General features: G+C 34.0%; 1 protein-coding gene across 1 annotated transcript; it reads right to left on the bottom strand.

The window, feature by feature from the left end:
• Positions 1–203: 203 nt before the first annotated feature.
• Positions 204–21,675, bottom strand: LOC142221477 (uncharacterized). The gene is made up of 3 exons (XM_075291227.1): positions 21,477–21,675; positions 742–932; positions 204–667 (listed from the first exon to the last, which is right to left on the bottom strand). Exons 1-3 carry the CDS (start codon positions 21,509–21,511, stop codon positions 660–662), a joined length of 234 nt encoding a protein of 77 aa, XP_075147342.1. The 5' UTR covers positions 21,512–21,675; the 3' UTR covers positions 204–659.
• Between the last annotated feature and the right edge of the window lie 648 nt (positions 21,676–22,323).

The following is a 22,323-nucleotide window of genomic DNA, read 5'->3' as shown; positions in this document are numbered from 1 at the left end:
TACGGTTTAAAAGTTGGTTAGTTAACGGAACACTAACGGAGCTTTATGAAAATGGGGGTTAATATTAGTTGCAAATGTTTTGAACTTTGAACAGGCAAAAACTCTTTTTTAATTTATAAATGATCAATAAACCTTTATCGTTAATTCCGTTATTTCATTGAATCTTTAAAATTGACGTAATAAGCAGCAACATTGCAATAAAATTTGTGTTTTAATTTTTTTATTTTTTATATTTATATAATTACGGTTTGTTATCAACAGGGAATGCCATATATGAGTTTACTTCAAGGGCAACAAGATCACAATGAACACATATTTAGTAGAGTAAAACTCATGAAATTTTAATTACTCTAAATATATATTAAATACAAGACATAAATAAAATGTGGAATTGGTTGAATGAAATGCGAATACGCATCGAAGAAAATATTTGAGCAAAATGAAGTCACGTTGTTCATGTATATAGGATGTTGTTTTCAGCAATTCAAAATTCTCACGTCACTTTCCCATGGTAGTGAACAAAATAGAATAAAACAGCTGCATATCATTTAAAGACCATATCAATAATGATAATTTATCTGGTAAATGCAATAATTATTATTAACAGTATATAAATAGTATGTAGGGGTTCCTAATTTCACGCTCCACAGTCATCCAAATTAATTCTCTGCAATGATAAAAATGAAAAGTATAAAATTATATAAGAATATAATTATTAAATCACATGGTCCTAGGTCCTACTTAGAAGATTAGTAGCTTGATCATATTTATCCGATACAGCATCCTTAATTTTTTCAAGATTGTTTTGTAAGTCATCGCTATGGTCTCCATCATGATAGTAAACAAAGTATACAATTACACCGACTATGGTGATTACAACCAAAAAAGTACTGATTATAGATAAAAGAACACCAACAGCACAGTTTAGACAGCTGGAAAAGAAATTAGAAAATTTAAAAATTAATCGTTTTTATTATAACAATTATAATTTTTACAGCTATTCAATATCATGAACTTGATGTTGTTTGGTACTGAAGAATACATCAGTTAAGAATAAGCTATACCTACCTGAACGCGAGACCCGCCATCTCGCGAAAGTGAACATGGAAAAGTTGATAACCTACTTCAACAAACCACACCGGGAGTGTATGGATACCAAAAGGTCATAACGAGACATTAATAAAGTACCTCACTTCACGACGCGAGACACTGGTTCGCCTATTCCAACATTAGGAACTGGACCATCGTGGCCAGTTCCAACGAAGAAGTACAAGGGAAGAAACGAAAATAACGAAGGAATCGGACAGACAGAAATGTGAGTGCAACAGATCTATTATGTGAATACCATCCATCCATTATGTGAATACAGGTCCATCGTTAAACTGATGCCAAATTTAATTTATTTTGGTTGCAAAATTTATTTAATTACCCAGCAAAAAGAGCTTCCAAAAAAGTAATTTGGATCCCCAATCTGTGATCCGGAAGTAGTGCAAACTTGGATCATCTCCAATGAATTTGTCATAGGAAGTACTCCATTTTGGATGCTTTTCATTGCTTTAGAAGTTGTGCCTTGGTAGTTCATTTGGACGAAGAAATAAAAAAAAACAAGTATATACGGCCGTAAGTTCGGCGTAGAAACTTCTTCTAAACACTGCCATCCACAATCGAATTACTTGAGTTGGGGTAACGCTTGCCGATGACAAGGTATCTTAAAACCTCCTAACACCGTCTTCTAAATAGTAAGTAAATCCATACGTGGTATATATTAAATCAATAAAGACAAAAAAGAAAATACGTATATAATTCAGTTTGACAAAGTTTTCTAAGGAAATAAAATTTTGACAAAGTTTTCTATAGAAATAAAATTTTGACAAATTTTCTATAGAAATAAAATGTTGACAAAATTTTCTATAGAAATTAAATTTTGGTAGATTATTTTTGGCTCGAGTGGCAACCATGATTATGAACCGATATGGACCAATTTTTGTGTGATTAGAGATCGACCAATTTTGAAATGGTTGTTTGCGGCCATATACTAACACCACGTTCCAAATTTAAGCCGGATCGGATGAATTTTGCTGCTTGAAGAGGCTCCGGAGGTCAAATCTGGGGGTCGGTTTATATGGGGTCTATATATAATTGTGAACCGATGTGGACCAATTTTTGCATGGATGTTAGAGACCATATACCAACAAAACCAAATTTCAGCCGGATCGGATGACCTACATAAATAACAACTACTTGTGCCAAGTTTCAAGTCGTTAGCTTGTTTTGTTCGGAAGTTAGCGTGATTTCAACAGACGGACGGACGGACATGCTTAGATCGACTCAGAATTTCACCACGTCCCAGAATATATACATATACTTTATGCCTGAATTTATTCTGATAATTGGTTGATAGTTTTGCTGCAAGTAGAGGATGTTGATGAGGAATGTAATTCCGAAACGTCCATCCAACCATCTTGCAGTCTACAGGGCTTTGCCCAAATAAATTTGACAAACATTCTTTTCCTCTGTTGGTTAAGCTACACTTGAAGTTTAGTCAATGCATGGTTTTAAGCTGAAATCAAAAACAACAAAACTTACCAGCGAAAATTGTTTTATTAAATATTTTTCAAAAAAAAAAATATTTTTTTATGTTGTACATCGGTTTTATTTGTTTTTCGGCATATATTTTTGTAGAAATATATTTTTCTATCAAAAATCAACAAAAAATTTAAAATTATCGTAATTTGCAAAACCTTCTCAAAAGATCTTCCATGGAAGTGGAAAAAGTCAAACGGCACAGTTTCAAATCCCAGCGGGGATGATTTTATTTTATTTTTTCTTTTTTTAATGATTTTCTATTCTTTAATTGTCCAAAACTTAAATTTTCACTCAAAACGTCGTAATTCCATACCATAGAAATATGGTTTGCATCGGAAGTGAAAAAAAAAATCGATAGGGGATCCCGGGATGCGCTTTAAATGAAATGTTTCTGGACTTGTCCAAAAGGACTGCATCGGAATTGGAAAAAACTTGATGGGGGATTCCGGGATGCACTTTAAAAGAAATTTCTGTGGACTTGTCAAAAACGACCGCATCGGAAGTGGAAAAAACTTGATGGGGGATTCCGGGATGCGCTTTAAAAGAAATGTTTATGGAACAACTTCCATTTTTTCTTGCTGGGAGGGATATGCTGTCATTGTTAACCCTTTCACTACCGAAATAAAACTAATGTTAAAAACTTTAATTTTTCTTCTGTTTTTTACTAATACTAACAGCATGTAAAACAAAACTTGTAATTTTGAGGACCTACCTGAATTATTTCAAGAGATATATGAGGTTGTTCTAAAAACTTGATTCTGAAATGGTGACCAAATGTCCTTACGAAAATAAGTGTGAGAAAAAAATACAAAAATAACTCGAAAAAATATCATAGTTTTTGTATAAATGTCCATTTACAAGAGACAAACAGTAGAAAAATGCTCTCAAAATTTCGTACTTTTCGTTTATTGTTAAAGAAGTTTATAAAAATGCATTTTAGTGCTCACCGATATGGAAAATATTTATAGCTTATTTAGATTAAAGCCTCTACTTTAAAATAACATACACCTAAAGAAATTTGTTAGTAGGGACAGCAGAAAAGTCTACTAAAACAGCAGAAAGTCTGCTGAAAAAGGGACAGCAGTCACTGTTTGCTGAAATAGCAAACATTTCCTGCTATTTTTTAAGCTCGATTACACTAAAACATGTTTTATTTTGGCTAAAACAAATAAAATGTCAACTTAGGCGCTATCCTAACATAATTAAAACAATATTTTATGGATATCTATAGTATTTGACCAAAAATCTGAATATTTATCGAATTGAGGCATAACAGCAAACAAAATGTTTGCTGATCGTATTTAGGAGATTGTAGGTATTACAGTGCAAAAATATACCAAAAACTACTTTTGGTTCTTTAATATGCTTTGGGGAAAATTTATAACCTAAAAATTTTATAAATTGTAGTTCACTTGGCCCTGAAGTACAAAAATATAACAGCAGACATCGACTGCTGTTTTTAGCAGACTTTTTTCTATGAGTGTAGGAAAATAAATCGAAACGAAGTGGCGAAATAGAGTTTGGTGTTGTTTTCGAATGTCCTCCTAAGTGGACATCGGTAGTCAAAGGGTTAATATAAGGAAGATCTTGATTTATATAGTATATTTTTTCACCCTTTATTGTTATTAATCGTAATTCTATGTGTAAGTTATGTTAGAACAACACACACAAATAACAAGAACCAAATTCTTTTGCTTATAGAATAATTCACAAAATTAAAATATTGAATACTTTTTATAAGAAACGCATATTTTCGTTTATTCAAACAAAATTAAATAAAATATTGGGTGCGCAATTGTTGTAACCCGTACTTGGTTTACGGCCGAATAAAAAGAATATTGGAAGTTTATTCCTTAATTACTATTTTATTTTAAGAAAAAGTGTTAGAATTAATAATGGCCGACAGATCTTTAGTTGTTAACACAAGCTTTATTGAAACAGAAGTGTTGTGTTTTTACCGCTCAAAATCCATTTATGAAATAATGATGAACACGTAATGTCATATTAAAAACATAACTATTACTTTATTAAACAATAAAAAGACAATATGATCAATTACGTAACGACGCTAGCTGATTGAGTGTTAAACCTATACTGTAACGATTTAAAAAATGGCTGCTATGTAACGCGAAGTTTAGTACTTAAAATGGATATTAATAAAAGTATATAAAAAGGATGAAGTGATGACAGATTGAACCTTCATAACAAATAGAGATTCCAATGCAGATGTGAAAGACACCACAGTCTCCCACGCTAATAAAGGACATGCCCCCTTAGTTGTGGAGGCGGTCTCCTGATGCGGGCTGATCTTCTAAGTGGTGTTGGCATTGTTTGCTGCTGTTCTCGACCTTGATGGTTGTTTTGAGTTGGACCAGTACGTCGTTGTATTATTATCTGTTCTAGTTGAGGTCGCTTATGTTGTGAGCTGTGTGTGTTAGAAGTATTTTCAAAAGAATGTTTCACTAAAGTTTTATATAGTTGATTGATGTGGCGTTTAATAACGTAACCGTTGTCTAACTTTACTTGATAATGGCAATTACCAAATTTTTTCTGCACCTCACCAAATTTCCAAATTTCTTTATTTTGGGCGTACCATCTCACCTGTACCCTTTCTCCCACGATAAGTTGGCGAATAGCAGGTCTGGAACTTTGTTTCTTAGATTGATACTTCATTGGGCGTATAGCATCTAGTTTGATTCGAATGTCTCGTCCCAAATATAATTTTGCTGGAGTTTCGCCACATGATAATGGGGTTGCACGGTATTTCATCAGGATTTCTTGCACTTTTACTTGTAGTGGAACGTTTTCTTCTTCCATTGCCATTAGTTTCGTTTTTAAAATTTGAACATATCTCTCGGCTAATCCATTTGTTGCTGGGTGACCTGGAGCTATAAATTTTTGAATTATTCCATTTTCACTGCAATATCGCTTAAAAGTAGAGCTTTGAAATATTGTCGCGTTATCAGACACAATTATTTCAGCAAATCCATGTGCTGAAAAAATTGAATTTAATAATCGTATGGTGTTTTCTGAAGTTGGCGATTCTTTAATTACTCGTATTTCAGGCCACTTTGATTTCGCATCTACCAGTACTAAAAAATGATGATTTAAAAATGGACCAGCGTAGTCTATATGTACACGCTCAAAATTTTCTGTAGGCTCATCCCAATGATGTTGTTCAACTTTTGGAGGATTATTTCTCACCATCGCACAGTTTTGACATTGCTTCACCATATGCTCAATGTCTTTATCGATCCCTTTCCAGAAACAATACCTTCTTGCTAATTGTTTCATTTTAACAATACCAATATGAGTCCTATGTAGTTCCTGTAGAATTTCGTCGCGGAGACTAGCGGGTATGACAACCCTATTGTCTCTGAATAAGACGCCATCTTGAATTGAGTATTCTGGATCTGAAACTTCTCCATTAATTAATGACTTTTTTAACTGCGATAGTTCCATATCACGGTCTGTCTCATCTGCTATGGACACCGCTGTAATTGATAAGGTAGAAATTTCATTAATTTTTTGATCTTGAATTGCTTCTGTTTCTTTGTCCAGATAATGTTTCTTGATTGGTGGACTTTCAATAGGAGATCTTGATAGGCAATCGACGTGTACAATTTGATCAGCTTTTCTATGCTCTATTTTATAATTAAAACCTTGAAGGAATGATGCGTATCGTAATAATCGCGCAGATGTCATTGCTGGCGTTTTTGCTTCCGGGTGAAATATTCTTGATAATGGCCTATTATCTGTAATTAATGTAAATTCTCTGCCATGAAGATACATAAAAAATTTATCGAGGGCAAAAACTATAACCAATGCTTCGCGGTCGAGCTGGCTGTAATTTTGTTCTGCAGCTGTTAATGCCCTAGAAATAAATGCAATTGGGCGATCTTCAGTTCCAATCACGTGTGATAGGACAGCTGCTACTCCCGTGGGACTAGCATCACAAACTAAAGTGATAGGTTTCGTTTCGTCATAAGGTGTTAAAACTCGATCGGCTAGAATTTCTTTTTTGAGTAATTGAAAAGACTTTTCGCAACTATTATTCCAATAAAATTTTTGACCCTTTTCTAATAATTTTCGTAGCGCATACGTTTTTGTCGCCATATCAGGAATAAATCGGGAGTAATAGGTTATCATGCCAAGGAAACGTCTAACTTCGTCTACGTTCTCAGGACGAGCGAGTCTTGAAATTGCTTCTGTTTTTGATGGGCATTTTGAAATGGTGTTATGGCTAATATTATAGCCCAAGTAATGAATTTGCTTCTTGAAATACTCACATTTCGATTTGTTTAGATGTAGTTGATATTTTTGTAGTCTTTCGCAACATTGGTTTAAACGTAGTTGACATTCATTTATAGTTGGTGCATGGACAATGATATCATCAAAATACGAAATTGTGCCTTTAAGACCTTGTAAAAGTTGATCCAGTATTCGGTTGAATTCGCTCGGAGCGGTTTTGATGCCAAATGACAGCCTGTTCATTCTATACGTTCCCCGGTGTGTGGATATGGTTTGCACATCTTTGCTTTCTTCATCCACGGCAACATGCAGGTATGCTTTGTAAAGATCCAATTTACAAAAATATTTAGAATTTTTCAAAGAGTTGAAAATTTCATCAATTCTCTTAATGGGGTAGTGTGCTGACTCCAATTGCGGGTTTACAGCAATTTTGTAATCGACACAGAGTCGTACATTACCATCTGGTTTCGGTATAACTACCAACGGCGATCCCCAGTTACTTGTATTGATTTTTGAAATTATACCATCACGTTCCAAGTTGTCAAGTTCATGTTCAACTTTCTCTCGAAGAGCAAAAGGAACTTGTCTTTCCCGTATAAATACTGGTTTCGATCCATCCTGTAATTTAAGAGAGCAAATTAAATTTGGTATACAACCGACTTTCTGTTCAAATATGTCGGCATATTTTTCAACTAATTCTGTTACCATTTGATCTGTGTTTATTTCTTTGCAGCTGTTTACCTCAGTTCCATTGCAATCCAGGTCATTTAAATTGATTTTCAGATGCCTTATCCACACTCTTCCTAATAACGGCGTATGCTTCGGAGGCACTATGTACATTTGTTCCGTTGAACATTTACCTTTGTAAACAACTTTTACGTTGACAACTCCAATTGGCACAAAAATATCACCTGTATACGAACGGAATGCAATTGATGTTTTTTCGATTGGCATTTTTAAGTTTAATTGATCGAAGTCAGATTTTGGTATTAATGTATACCCTGCACCGGAGTCTACCTCGAAGGTTTGCTTGCGCCCATTGATGAGTACTGTTGTGAAAAATTTCTTTAATTCTGGTGATGGTATTATTGTTTTATTATAAATGTCGATTATTTGATTAATACCATCGTCATCCGATGAATACGATTCGACATATGATGTTGTATATGATTTCTGTTTACGTTGCTGCAATTTTGTTGTTATGCACACTTCTTTAACATGACCTACCTTCTTACATATGGAACATCGAAGTTTGTTTTTATCGATTTTGCACTCGTTCGATAGGTGATTACCTTTACCACATCGTAGACATAACCCTTCTATTCCCAAATCCTTGTAATTGACTTTAGTGCTAAGTGGCAACGCCGACCGCTTATTTTGATATCGATTACCACTCTTCTGATGATCGATTGTCGATTGCCGCATATGATGCACATCACTGGTTGTATTTGATATTTCGTTGTTATTTATTTTTGCAGCTTCTAAAATTTTTGCTTTTTCCACTATTTGGCTGAAAGAGTCCTCCGGTTTTTGAAGCAACTGTTCCCGTATTGTATTGTCGCGTAGACCTCTGATGAACTGTGCTCTTGAAAAAATATCTGCAACCGACTTCTGACACACACACACAAACTCACATGTTGATGCTCTTTTCTGCAATGTTGTAACAAAATCAGCAATTGTCTGATTCTCGTTCTGCACCTCAGAAAGAAAACGATGTTGCTCAACAAGAATGTTTCTCCTCGGACAAAATTGTTGCTCTAGAAGTGAAATTATTTCCTCATACTTCATATCCGATACGGACTTTGGTGCTGCTAATGTTGATAATGTCGTGTAGTTGTCGCTACCCACGTACTGCAACAACAACTTTGCGCAAAGGTCTTTGTTGTCAAAAACTCCTTTTAATTGAAAATGAATTTCCAGTCGTTCTTTATAGGTTTGAAATGTCTCTGTATTTGGGTTGAACGGCTCAAAGTTAGAAATTATGTTGATGCTTGTGCTGGTCGTTGCTTGTTGTTGTGCCAATGCAGAAGTCATAGATGTTATTGCTTCTAGCAATTTTTTCATTTGTTCGTCAGCCATTGTTATTTGATTTTGTTAATTTTGATGAATTCGAAATGCACTTGATTATACGGTTTTATCCTCGTCGCCAATTGTTGTGTTTTTACCGCTCAAAATCCATTTATGAAATAATGATGAACACGTAATGTCATATTAAAAACATAACTATTACTTTATTAAACAATAAAAAGACAATATGATCAATTACGTAACGACGCTAGCTGATTGAGTGTTAAACCTATACTGTAACGATTTAAAAAATGGCTGCTATGTAACGCGAAGTTTAGTACTTAAAATGGATATTAATAAAAGTATATAAAAAGGATGAAGTGATGACAGATTGAACCTTCATAACAAATAGAGATTCCAATGCAGATGTGAAAGACACCACAAGAAGTGAGCGCAAAAATTAAAGGAAAATAATGACAGTACAGAATAACGGCATAAAAGAGACGAATGATGATAGAGAGCAATTATGACATTTATATATTAGTGTACAAATGATTATTCAATATTCAAGCTACTATCAGTGATGGTAAAGTGAATGCAAATAGAACTTCAACACTCCTCCTCATTCACTTTACATTACATCTGGCACGGAAATAATCATGTTTAATTGGTGGAAGCGGTTTGGTAAGGAGATCTGCAACCATTTCCTCTGTTGGACAATATAGGCAAGATATGATTCCCTTCTTGACAAGATCCTTAGTCATCTTATATTTGGTGTCCATATGTTTAGTTTTAAATGAATATTTGTCTTCATTAAGAAGACGTAGACAGCTTTGGTTATCGTTATAAACTGGTGTTGGGCTATTGACTGGTTGGTGCATATCTAGCAATAATTGTCTTATCCATTGTATTTCCTTCGCAGCTTCGGATAGTGAGACATACTCTGCTTCGCAAGTTGATGTTGCAACAAATGATTGTTTTTGGCATGCCCATCCGACGGTGCCACCGTTATAATAAAGAACTCTTCCGCTGTTCGATTTTCGGTCACTTCTCTCTTCCGCCCAATTCGCATCGGCATATGCTATGAGATCTTGTTCATTGTTTGAGTCACTTAAAATCAGTTTAAGATCAGATGTGGTTTTTAAGTATTTAAGAATTCGTTTGCATTGTGACCAATCCTCTGTTGAAGGTTGTGATACCTTTTGCGCTAATATGCTTACGGCAGCTGATATATCCGGTCGGGAGTTCACAGAAATGTATAAAAGATGACCAATAAGTTTTCTGTATTTCGTATTGTTTCCAAGAATTGTTGAATTTTGATCTTTCCCATAAGACAACTCCAATGGAGTTCTTGTAGGTTTTGCTTCATCGAGACCAAAATCTTGAACTGTTCTTCTTATGTAATCTGATTGACAAATTTGAAAATTACAATTTTTGTCTTTAGAAATTTCAATTCCTAAGTAGTATTTTATTTGACCAAGGTCTTTTATTTCAAATTGTTTGGCCAATGAGACTACAATCTGGCTAACCTGATTTTGTGTGGAACATGAAATTAAAATGTCATCTACATGGACAATAATATAACACATGTTCCCGTTTATGTTACCACAGTATAAACAAGGATCGTTTCGACTCTGAATAAACTTTAGATTAAGTAGAGCTTCATGTAATGTATTATTCCATAGCCTTGCAGCCTGCTTTAGCCCATATATGCTTTTATTCAGCAAACATACAAGATCATCATTTCCCTTGGTAAAACCTTGCGGCTGTTTCATATAAATCTGTTCTTCTAGTGTACTGTTTAAGAAAGCAGATTTCACATCTAAATGGTTTACAACCATATTTTGTTTCCCGGCTATGGACAATAAAATACGAAAAGTAGTGTGGTTTACGACGGGCGCAAACACCTCGTCGTAATCGACGCCGAACTTTTGGGAAAATCCCTGGGCAACAAGGCGTGCCTTAAATCTGTATATTTCTCCATCAGATGTGCGTTTCACTTTATAGACCCACTTACTTCCTATGGCAGACTTACCATCAGGTAGCTCTGTAAGATTCCATGTTCTATTTCTCTCCATAGATTCTATTTCTTCCTGCATTGCTGTGAGCCACTGCACTTTCTGTTCACCCGATATAGCTTGTTGAAAAGTCCTTGGCTCTTGAATTTCCTTTGCAGACCAAATTTCATCTATGAACTTTCTAGCAGGTAGACCTTTATTTTTCCTGGAAGAAACTCTTTTGTCACACTCTGGGCTTTCGATTCTAGAAATTTCATTTTTCTCTTCTTGGATTGATTCGTCTATACCATCTTTAAGCTCACCCTCAGACTGGCTTTTACACTCCTGTGATATATCAATAGACACATTTTCAATTTTGTTTTTGTCTATACTTGCCTTATTGATTGCTTGATCATATGGGCAATTCTCCTCCTCAATCAATAATGCATCTTTGACTTTGGGCTTATTTCCGCAAAGAACTGAAACATCATTAAGACTTTGATCGAAGTCGATGAACAAAACGTCTCTACTAATCACAACACGCTGCGTAACTGGGTCATAGCAACGGTATGCTTTTGACTTCGTATCAATGCCAAGAAAAACCATTTCTCTAGCTTTGCTGTCTAACTTTTGTCTCTTTTGTGAAGGGGTATGGACAAAGCACCTAGATCCAAAAATATGTACATCTTGTACAGATGGTTCTATACCATACCATAACGTATGAGGAGTTGTATTTGTTGTTCTGGTATACACAATATTTTGGATATAATTCGCAGTCGAAATAGCCTCTCCCCAGAATATATTATCTAATTGTGCTTCAATAAGCAGACACCTTGCCATCTCAATTAATGCTCGGTTTTTCCTCTCGGCTTTCCCATTTTGTTGGGGACTATATGGGGCAGTGAATTGGCTTTCAATCCCTTCTGACTTGAGAAAGTTTATAACTTTTACCAATGTATTCACCCCCTCTATCTGACCGAATAGCCTTTGGTGTCCGCCTAAATTGAGTTTGGCAAAGCTTGACGAAATCTCTGAACGCTTGCTCAACTTCAGATTTTCTCGACAACAGACAAATTATAGTAAAACCCGAAAAATCATCTATAAACGTGAGAACGTATCTTTTTCCGGACGGCGTTGTTGTTTGCATTGGCCCGCAAATATCAGTGTGAATCAAATCCAAAATTGTACTAGACTTACTCATTGACAGTTTTGGAAAAGGTTTTCTTGCCATTTTTCCTTTGACGCATGTTTCGCAAATTTCTTTAATACCGCATTCAACCAGCGTAATATTTTAAACCATTTCACCAGAAACCATTTTTCGTATTGCTTCAGGATCGCGATGTCCTAACTTCCTATGCCAAACATGGATACAGTTGTTATTGTGCTGCAATACCGCATTTATATTATCTGGTTGCCTTAAAATAAACATGTCATATATAATATCCGCAATGCCGATGTTCTTAGCTCTTTTGTTAATCAAGCAGATATTTTTCTCAAATGATACAAAATATCCACTTTTTGTTAACTGCCTTACGGATATAATGTTTCCAACTATACACGGTGCAAATAAAACGTCATGTAAAATTAATTTGTGAACATTGCCATTTTTGTCAATAAATTGTACTTCACCAGATCCAATTCCCTTAATGGCAACTCTCTGTCCATTGGCTACCTCGATTGTGCTTTTGTACGTTTCATCCAAATTCATAAAAAATTGTTTGTTTCCAACTGCGTGGCGTGTTGCACCCGAATCCACTAACCAACAGCTGTTCATACTTTTACCAAAACCAAACAAGAAATCGTTGGACACATTCGGATTTTTCGACTTTTCTTCAAAGGAATTTACTTTGTTAACACCCTTTTCATAGTTTTGTCTTGATTTCCAATTTTTGTATTTGATACAGTTTTTCTTTTGATGTCCAGCCTTTTTGCAGAAATAACATTCACCACCAGTTTTAGCCACAGCCCGCAAAACAGCATCAACACCACCACCACTTGATCTCGAACGTCTATCATACTCAGCAATAACACGTTGTTGCACCAATGCAAATGTAACTTCCTCCTCCTTGCGTGTTTCTAAAGATGTAATAAGTGTGTCGTAGCTCTCCGGTAAACTACTGAGCAGCATGGCAGCACTCCATTTATCTGACAAAGACTCCTCCAAAACGTCGCGAAGTTTTGTGAACAAATCGTTCATGGCATTAATGTGCACAATTGCATCGCCACCTTCTTCTAATTTCAGGCTGCAAATAGATCTCATTAGGAAAACTTTATTTGTCAGAGTATTTTTCTCGTGATAGTTTTTCAACGCAAACCACGTTTCTTTTGCAGTTGTTAAATTCCGTATGTGACCAAGCTGATCGTCCATCACCAAAAGCCCAATTGTACCTCTTGCCTCATCATCTTTATAATCCCACTCATCAATTTCTGCCTTATTTTGAACTAAACCATTTTCAAGTTTAGCAATTGGACGAGATCCCTCTATGACATGCTTCCACAAGCCTTGCTTACGTAACAGGAGTTCTAGATTAAATTTCCAATTGGCATAATTTTCATTGTTAAGCTTTGCAATTTTTGGTTTAGCGTCCATTTTATAAAACAAAGACTTCTTTAAATTTACTTTAGTTATTTCTTTCAAAATTCTTTAACTTTATTTGTTGGCCCATAACCTGTTAGAATTAATAATGGCCGACAGATCTTTAGTTGTTAACACAAGCTTTATTGAAACAGAAGTGAGCGCAAAAATTAAAGGAAAATAATGACAGTACAGAATAACGGCATAAAAGAGACGAATGATGATAGAGAGCAATTATGACATTTATATATTAGTGTACAAATGATTATTCAATATTCAAGCTACTATCAGTGATTGTAAAGTGAATGCAAATAGAACTTCAACAAAAAGTTGTACGTAAAATGACGGCTTTTTATCGAATAACAAAATGGAGATCAGAATGACAATAGAAAAAAGGTATAAGAAAAGATCATTACACAACAAGAACAATTGACATTTGTTTACATTTGTATGAAAGGAGAAGTTCACCACTGTGGTATCACAAAGGATTGAATAGTCTAAGTGAGCCTGATACATCGGGCTGCCACCTAACCTAACCTATGAAAGGATCAGCTTGCCACATCAGTTAGAAATACAATAATTCTCCCTCACTTAATTTCGAACTAATAAAATTTGATGTCTTATATAATCTCCAAAATGTTGAGGGGCTCTTCGCTGCCTTTGTGAAGCACGACGACTTGGTGTGTTGTCATTCGCAGGTGTTACAAGAGTTGGTTGTTGCTCACTTCTTTGAGAAGCCACTGGAAGTGCTGCGTTGGTAGACGAAGACTGGTTCCCAAGGCAATTGTCGTAATAATAAGATGCTACAAGGGGTAAAAGTTCATTTCTCATAATTTTTTCAGCACGAGACCAAATTTCTAGGAGGGCTTGTTCGATATGTAATATCTATCATGCACACGGTCCATATCTTTATCAATGGGAGTTCCAATATACACAGCGTCTTGCCAATTGCTTCATCTTAGTGATACCGATTTGTGTATAATGTAATTCTTCCAAAATACATTTTTGAAGAGAAGATGGTACCACTACTCGTTGGCCTTTAACAGTAGACCGCTACCAATAGTGAATTCGAATTCTGCTACGGTTGAATTCCGTAATTTGAACTTATTTATTTATTTATTTTGAACTTATTTATTTATTTATTTGTATATTTCTACACAGCAAGACAGTGTCTTATAATTATAGTGCAGATTTCAATAGTTGAATTAATATCCATCTTAACTAGGATTACAATAATTCATATAATGGGAAATTTTATAAAAAATTGAGGAAAAACATTTCTTTTAAATAGTAATAATTTATATAATTAATGATTTTTGAAAAGTAATATGTTATTAGTATTTATAATAATATCGTAGAAAAAATTTAACATTTAAATGCAAAAACGTGATAGTATGTAAAAAATAAGTTTATGAAGGACAAGATAGATGTAAATTAATTCCGATACAATTGAAGTATTCGCTTTATAAAAATATAGGGGTTGCTGATGCTTTGTATGTTGCTTGGTAATATGTTCCAAAGACGTATTGTACTGATAAAGAAATGTCATTCGGAAACAAGACATCGACGCCTAAATGGTATTATTTTTCTTCCTCTGCTTGATTTTGTGAAAAAAAGTCCATATCGGTTCGTAATTATTTGTAGACTTACTTATATATACCTTTTTTGCATGGACTAACTTACAATTTAGAAAGTTTTAAGATACCTCCCCATCGGTAAGTATTACCACAACCCAAGTAATTCGATTGTTAAAGACAGTCTTTCGTAGAATTTTCAACGCAATCCATGGTGGAGGGTACATAAGATTTGGCCTGGCCGAACATACGGCCTTAGGTTCGGTTAGGTTAGGTATAGTGGCAGCCCGATAGTTCAGGCTCACTTAGACTATTCAGTCCATTGTGATACCACAGTGGTGTACTTCTGTCTTATCACTGAGTGCTGCCCGATTCTATGTTAAGCTCAGTGACAAGGGACTTCCTTTTTTTATAGCAGAGTCCGAACGGCGTTCCACATTGTAGTGAAACCACTTAGAGAAGCTTTGAAACACTAAGAAATGTCACCAGCATTACTGAGGTGGGATAATCCACCGCTGAAAAACATTTTTGGTGATGGTCAAAGCTGGGTTCGAACCCACGACCTTGTGTATGCAAGGCGGTCATGCTAACCATTGCACCACGGTGGCTCCCTAAACATACGGCCTTATATACTTGTTTCCATTACGACCGTTATCCCCTCGAAAAGAGCACAAAATTTAAATCAATGGAACAAATCTTCAATGAAAGGACTTCGAATTGTCTTAGAATAGCTAAAACTGCACCAAGTTCCAACGAACAAAGACATTTTGTGAAATCAAAAAAAAAAAGAAAAAAGCATATGTTCACTTCTTTGCAATCTATTGAATTAAAAACATACTTATTCCTTTTCTGACATCATCACTGATACCACCCTATTCGGCTATATGGAAATTAAAACGTACTAAAGGGATGTTGAATATACATAAATTTATACACACTCAAAAACAACCCCTTAAAGACAATATCCAACAATGATGACATCATGTGAGGGAAAAATAATTGAACTATGAAGAATAACAGTCGTTTGTCAACCCTTTCACTACCGAATTAAACCTAATGTTAAAAACTTTAATTTTTCCTGTTTCTACTTGTACTAACAGCATTTAGAAAAAAATTTGCAATATTGAATTGTGACCAAATGGTCAATCGAAACTAAGTGGGGAGTTAGAGCTTGGAGTCGTTTTCGAATGTCCTCTGTAGTGGACATCGGTAGTGAAAGGGTTAAAATAAAAAGACTAATATGATCATTATAAATATTAAGCTTAAAATGCGAAGACCAACAAAAGAATAAGCTGCATCCTGAAGCGAACCGCATTTAAATGTAGATATTGAACTAAAAATTCTGGATTCAGTTAGTTCTTCAACTGAACAATAATAATATTGCCCCAGAATTTGCAAGGCATGAAAATATATATGGAATATGGAATTGAAAAATTCTCGGAACTCCAAACTTAATTAATAATCATCTGGACGCAAATGTTATTCGATTTGCCTGAAATTGTATCCCTTCACTCAAGAAAGGGGCCGTTAATGCCAACTAACTTTATGTTAGCTCATGAAGATTAGCTATTTTAGTAAAATTGTGTTCCTCATTTAAATATTTTTGTGCAATGACGTGAACTAAAGTTACGAAAATATATAGCATTTTCACTTCAAATGAAAGCTTTTACATTTCAAATGAAACCTTTTTCAAACCAAATGAATCCTTTTTCAAATCAAATGAATCCTTTTTCAAATCAAATGAATTCTTTTTTAAAATCAAATGAAACATTTTACAAATCAAATGAAACCTTTTTCATTTCAAATGAAACTTTTTTTAAATCAAATGAATCTTTTGAATTTTTAATGAAATTTTGAACCAGATTTTTATTCGAATTCATATATAAATCATTGATGGTTGGGGTATAAGTACTAGAGGTCTGCATCGAATAACTTTTCACTACATATATGCAATTCGCTGTCGAATATAGTACATACACTGTCTTTCTCTCAGAGCGCAAGTAGTGAAGTGAAGAGAACACTTGCTTGTCAAATACCACCAAGTACTTATCCGAAACAATATGTGTTCCGAAAAAAGGAACAATAAATGTAGTGTATTTATTCTAATCTTGCGAGGTGTTAATATAGTGTATTTAAGAACACTAATACATATGTATACTCAACCTCTCATCTATTAAAGACAGTTACAATGTAAGTTTAGGTACAAACTAAATAAGAAGAAAAGAATAAAACGTCACTTGGAATTTGGAAGTTGCCTAGCACGTTTATATTGCATTTTTGTCTCCACGAGAACGTTACAATTGGCGACGAGATAACCTAAAATTGTATTTTTTTAACATACGATCAAAATGGTCAACGAAGAAGAAAAAAAATTGTTCAAGTTTCCACAATTAATATGGAATCTAATGTGGAGCAGTGGCAAACGTACATGGAGCGTATGGAGCAGCTTTTCATAGCAACCAATGTCACAAATGAAGAGCAGATGAAATCTTTGTTTATAAAATTCATTGGGCCAGTAACGTATAGACTTTTAAGAGATTTATGTCAGCCGAAACTTCCAAAGGACGTGAGCTACCGGGAGTTAGTTGAGCTGTTAACTGCCCATTTTACACCTTCAATTGTTGTTTTTAAAGAAAGGCGAGTTTTTTATGCTGCTCATATGAGCCAAGGAGAAACGGTGGTGGAGTGGCACGCCAGAATCCGTAAGTTAGCGGCAAACTGTGAATTTGGTGACCAGCTGGAGCACGTTTTAATTGACAAGTTTGTCACCGAGATGGATGGTAAAATATTCGACCGTTTATGTGAAGAGACAAAAACGCTTACATTGGCAAAAGCGTTAGACATTGCGCAGCGGTATGAGAAACCAGATAAACCGGTAAATATCATCCGAAAAAGCAGTAAGAAGACGAGTGACCAATTCAAAAAGGCCGGCGGCAGGAGGGCCGAAGACGTTTGTTATCACTGTGGGAAGAGAAACCACGATTTTAAAATGTGCAAATTCAAGACGTATGCGTGCAACAAATGTGGAAAGCGTGGCCATTTAGCAGTAGTATGAAATGCAGTGAGTAAAAATACACATGCCATAAAAATTGTGTCATCCAATCGAGACCAAACAGCAGTTGATTCTTCCTTACAATTATATAATATAAAATCCAGTAGCTATATTGACCCTTATACTATTAGTGCTAAGATTAATGGTATTAATTTTAATTTAGAACTTGATTCAGGAGCAGCAGTGTCAGTTTTCCCTCTGGTAATTTTTAAATCTAAATTTGCCCAGATTAAATTAGAGAAATCAAGTACTATTTTGTCGGGTTATGGTGGAACCAATTTAAACGTTAAAGGTTCATTTAGTGCTTCTGTTGAATTTAATGGAAAGGTCAAAGAAATTGAATTTATTGTGGTTGATGCTTGTGGTCCATTGATTTTGGGTTGACATGTGAACTTGGTTGACATGTGGTTTCAACAAGATGGCGCTACATGCCACACAGCTCGCGATTCTATGGCCATTTTGAGGGAAAACTTCGGAGAACAATTCATCTCAAGAAATGGACCGGTAAGTTGGCCACCAAGATCATGCGATTTGACGCCTTTAGACTATTTTTTGTGGGGCTACGTCAAGTCTAAAGTCTACAGAAATAAGCCAGCAACTATTCCAGCTTTGGAAGACAACATTTCCGAAGAAATTCGGGCTATTCCGGCCGAAATGCTCGAAAAAGTTGCCCAAAATTGGACTTTCCGAATGGACCACCTAAGACGCAGCCGCGGTCAACATTTAAATGAAATTATCTTCAAAAAGTAAATGTCATGGACCAATCTAACGTTTCAAATAAAGAACCGATGAGATTTTGCAAATTTTATGCGTTTTTTTTTTAAAAAAGTTATCAAGCTCTTAACAAATCACCCTTTATAACTCTTTATGGATTTTCGATTGGATGAAATTTACCATTACCAGTGACTTTAATTAAAAATCCTACCAAATTTTTGAATAACATTTATCATACCTATGTTCAATTAAAAGCGGGCTTATATTTAAGAGGGCGTGCAATTCTAAATTAAGACTTGTGTTTTATATCTGGTAAAATTCAGAAAGTTTTAATTTATTGCGAAAACATAGTAAAACAAAGAATTTGTATGTATCGTAATGTGAAAATTAGGTCCATCTCTAGAAAAGCATTTTTGGATGTACATTACGGGTAATAACTTATGAAGAACTTGCGAATTGTTTGCTGGGATATGAAAACTTAAAAAAAAAGTTCGGATTTGGATATAGGCTCCGTACACAAAAAAAAATATTTTGACTTAAAATGTCACCAAACCCTTAGTATACAACTGATTTCAAAGAAACTTGTTTTATTTTTTTATATATTTTGTATGAAAAATTACAATAGTTACTATAACTCTTTATGGATTTTCGATTGGATGAAATTTACCATTACCAGTGACTTTAATTAAAAATCCTACCAAATTTTTGAATAACATTTATCATACCTATGTTCAATTAAAAGCGGGCTTATATTTAAGAGGGCGTGCAATCCTAAATTAAGACTTGGATAATCAATAATTTTAGCATTAGTTGAGTGTACAAATAAGAAAGTAACACATAATTCTTCAAAAAAATGTATTTTTGCTTTTAGGGATATAATAATTCCTTTGAAAATAATTATGCGGGCTAATTATAAATTCATTCATTAAAAAGAATTCCTTTGGTTTTAGAGATTCACTTGATTAGAAAAAAGTTTCATTTGAAATGGAAAAAGTTTCATTTGATTTGAAAAAGGTTTCATTTGGTTTGAAAAAGGTTTCATTTGAAGTGAAAATGCTATATAATATATGTATACGAATAGTGCACAATTTTACTAAAAAATAAAATAGTTAATATCTTGCTAAAATTGAAGAAGTTTGCTTAAATTGAGTTCATAATTCTCTGATGAGTATTTTATTAAAATTGTACCTGTATTGAACTTCGTACAGCGCTAAAGACATTTAAACAATTTTTGAATTCAATTTTTTCCTTCAACATGTGAAATTTTCTTAAACAACAGAAAAAAATTATTATTTTTAATAAAGTTTCTTAAATTTGACAAAATGTATTAATTTATTTGTAACATGTTGCAATTAAAAAACTATTTTAGTATTTTAGTAAATAAACCTACAATTTCTTTCATGGGGGATTCACATTTTTTGGGGTGGTTATACCCTGTATGATGATGATAGTTGGTATGCGGTATTCCAAGTATAAAAAATAATGAAACTTTATCAATTCATTCATTCACGGTTAAGTTATGAAAGTTTTTATGAAAATAAGTGGGAGTTAAATTATAACTGACCCATTTTCAATTTGTATTTTCAGTATGAAGTACGTACCTTTACAAACATTTAACATGCGCAACATATTTCACAATAAAAAAATTGAATTCTGTTCTAAATATTCTCTAATTCTAATTTTAAAACTTAAGCTCCCATACAAAATGAAAATCAAAACGAAAGCTCTAAGCTCTATCAAGGAAAATACGAATGTGCGTATAGTTCATAGTTCATATGTGTTGGTTTTTGATAATTATCACAATTTTCAGCAGAGTAAACTACACTCTTACACTCTTGCTAGTTTTTATTGGATATTTTTTACTGGGAAATTTAAAACAGAGAAAATCTGGAAATGTATCGATGTATAATTCGAAATACGAGGAAATGTCTTACGGTTCCCAAGAATAATTGAAGTAATTCTTACCATCAATTATGAGGATCATTTACTTCGACACTTTTCTGTTATAAATATAAAACAAATTGAATATTTCACAATTTTTGGTATAAAATAATTTTATTTTGAATTTCTATTTGTCACAATTGTTAATTAAACAATGGCGTAGCTAGCAGCATTCGCGTAAGGGGTAAAAGCTACAATGTGTGCTCATTGTGAACATGCCTCATTGTGAACATACCTTGAGTGAAACAGAATTCTTTTTTTACTTATTACTGACATTGTGATGAGCTGCTTTTATAATTTTGTTGTTATTTTTTCCTAGTGAGGCTATCTTACAAATAAATGTCCCATGACTTCTCCACACAAATTTCAAAAACTTGTCAAATCAAAATTAATTTCTATTTTTCAAACATATTAGAGAATTTGAATTGTGAGGATGTTACCGTCAGTCATATGGATATAATCATCCCTGTTGTATATTTGTAATATCTTTATCGAATATACGCATTTAAATTACAAATGTATTTTTTCAAAAGATGATATCTCTATATCTTCATTTCAAGAATAATTTAATTTCATATTTTTTCCGGAAATTGGAACAAGTAAGCTTTTGTTATGCCTTTTTTCTTTTGCAAATATACTCTTCGTTTAATATCTATAGTTATATTACTCCTCCCCACTATCCTTGTATTTTATTCATCTAACAACACATAAATACACCGACAGCTTGTTGCTATTCTCTATACAAATTCATCTGAAATTAAAATTTATCAGCTACTTACCAACATGCTACATTTTGACCTAAGCATTTACACATCTTTATATTTATGTATAAACTCCTTGTTTGTTAAAAATTATTTGCAAAAATTAATGAACTATCAGCTTATTGTATATATGACCTATTACAATTCACCGAAGAACTTCCAACCTCTTAAAACGACCGCCAGACGTAAGCACTAAACACTGAATAAAAAATATCAAATGAATCTTCATTCGTCTCTATCCAAATGTCAGAGACAGTGATACCAATTTAGTGCTTTTCGCACAAAGTGTAGTGCATTTTCCAAAAAGCACCAAATTGCCTTTTCAGTGCCTTTAAAAAAAAAAACAAACTGCGCTTTCGGCTAAACTCTAGTTTAGCTATACCTCTCAGATTTTTTTCAAAACTTCACAGATGGTAGTACTCTTTGAGTTGATTACAACAACAACTTTTTTTCTTGGCGGTCGTAACCGGATAACCGGTTATTCGGTTTTAAAATGTAAGTTAAAAATCCTTAATATATCCGGTTCTAGAGATCCGATTTCTTTTGAAAGTACATCACTAGAAAGGTTTTGAAGAGACCTTTAAAATGATGTATGAACCGTTATATCAGCTTCATCCGTTCCAGCTGTACGGGTAAAAACTTGTATTTTTCGGAACCGGTTTTTTATAAATAAGCTTATATCTCAAAAACTGCTCCATATAAAAGTACTAAATAACGGATTGCATTGTGTAGCTAACACTTCTACCTTTCCGTCAAGGTCAAAGTCAAGCTGCTATCTTTACTATAACCGGTGATATTAACTATTATATATCCATATACGGGTTGAAAAATAAAATTTTTTTTTCAAAAAAATCGCGCGATTTTT

The sequence above is a fragment of the Haematobia irritans genome, chromosome 1 (assembly GCF_050003625.1).
Source record: "Haematobia irritans isolate KBUSLIRL chromosome 1, ASM5000362v1, whole genome shotgun sequence".
In the NCBI taxonomy this organism is placed as follows: Eukaryota; Metazoa; Arthropoda; class Insecta; order Diptera; family Muscidae; genus Haematobia; species Haematobia irritans.
Note: the sequence above shows the minus strand (reverse complement) of the source record. Positions and strands in the feature narration are given on the sequence as shown.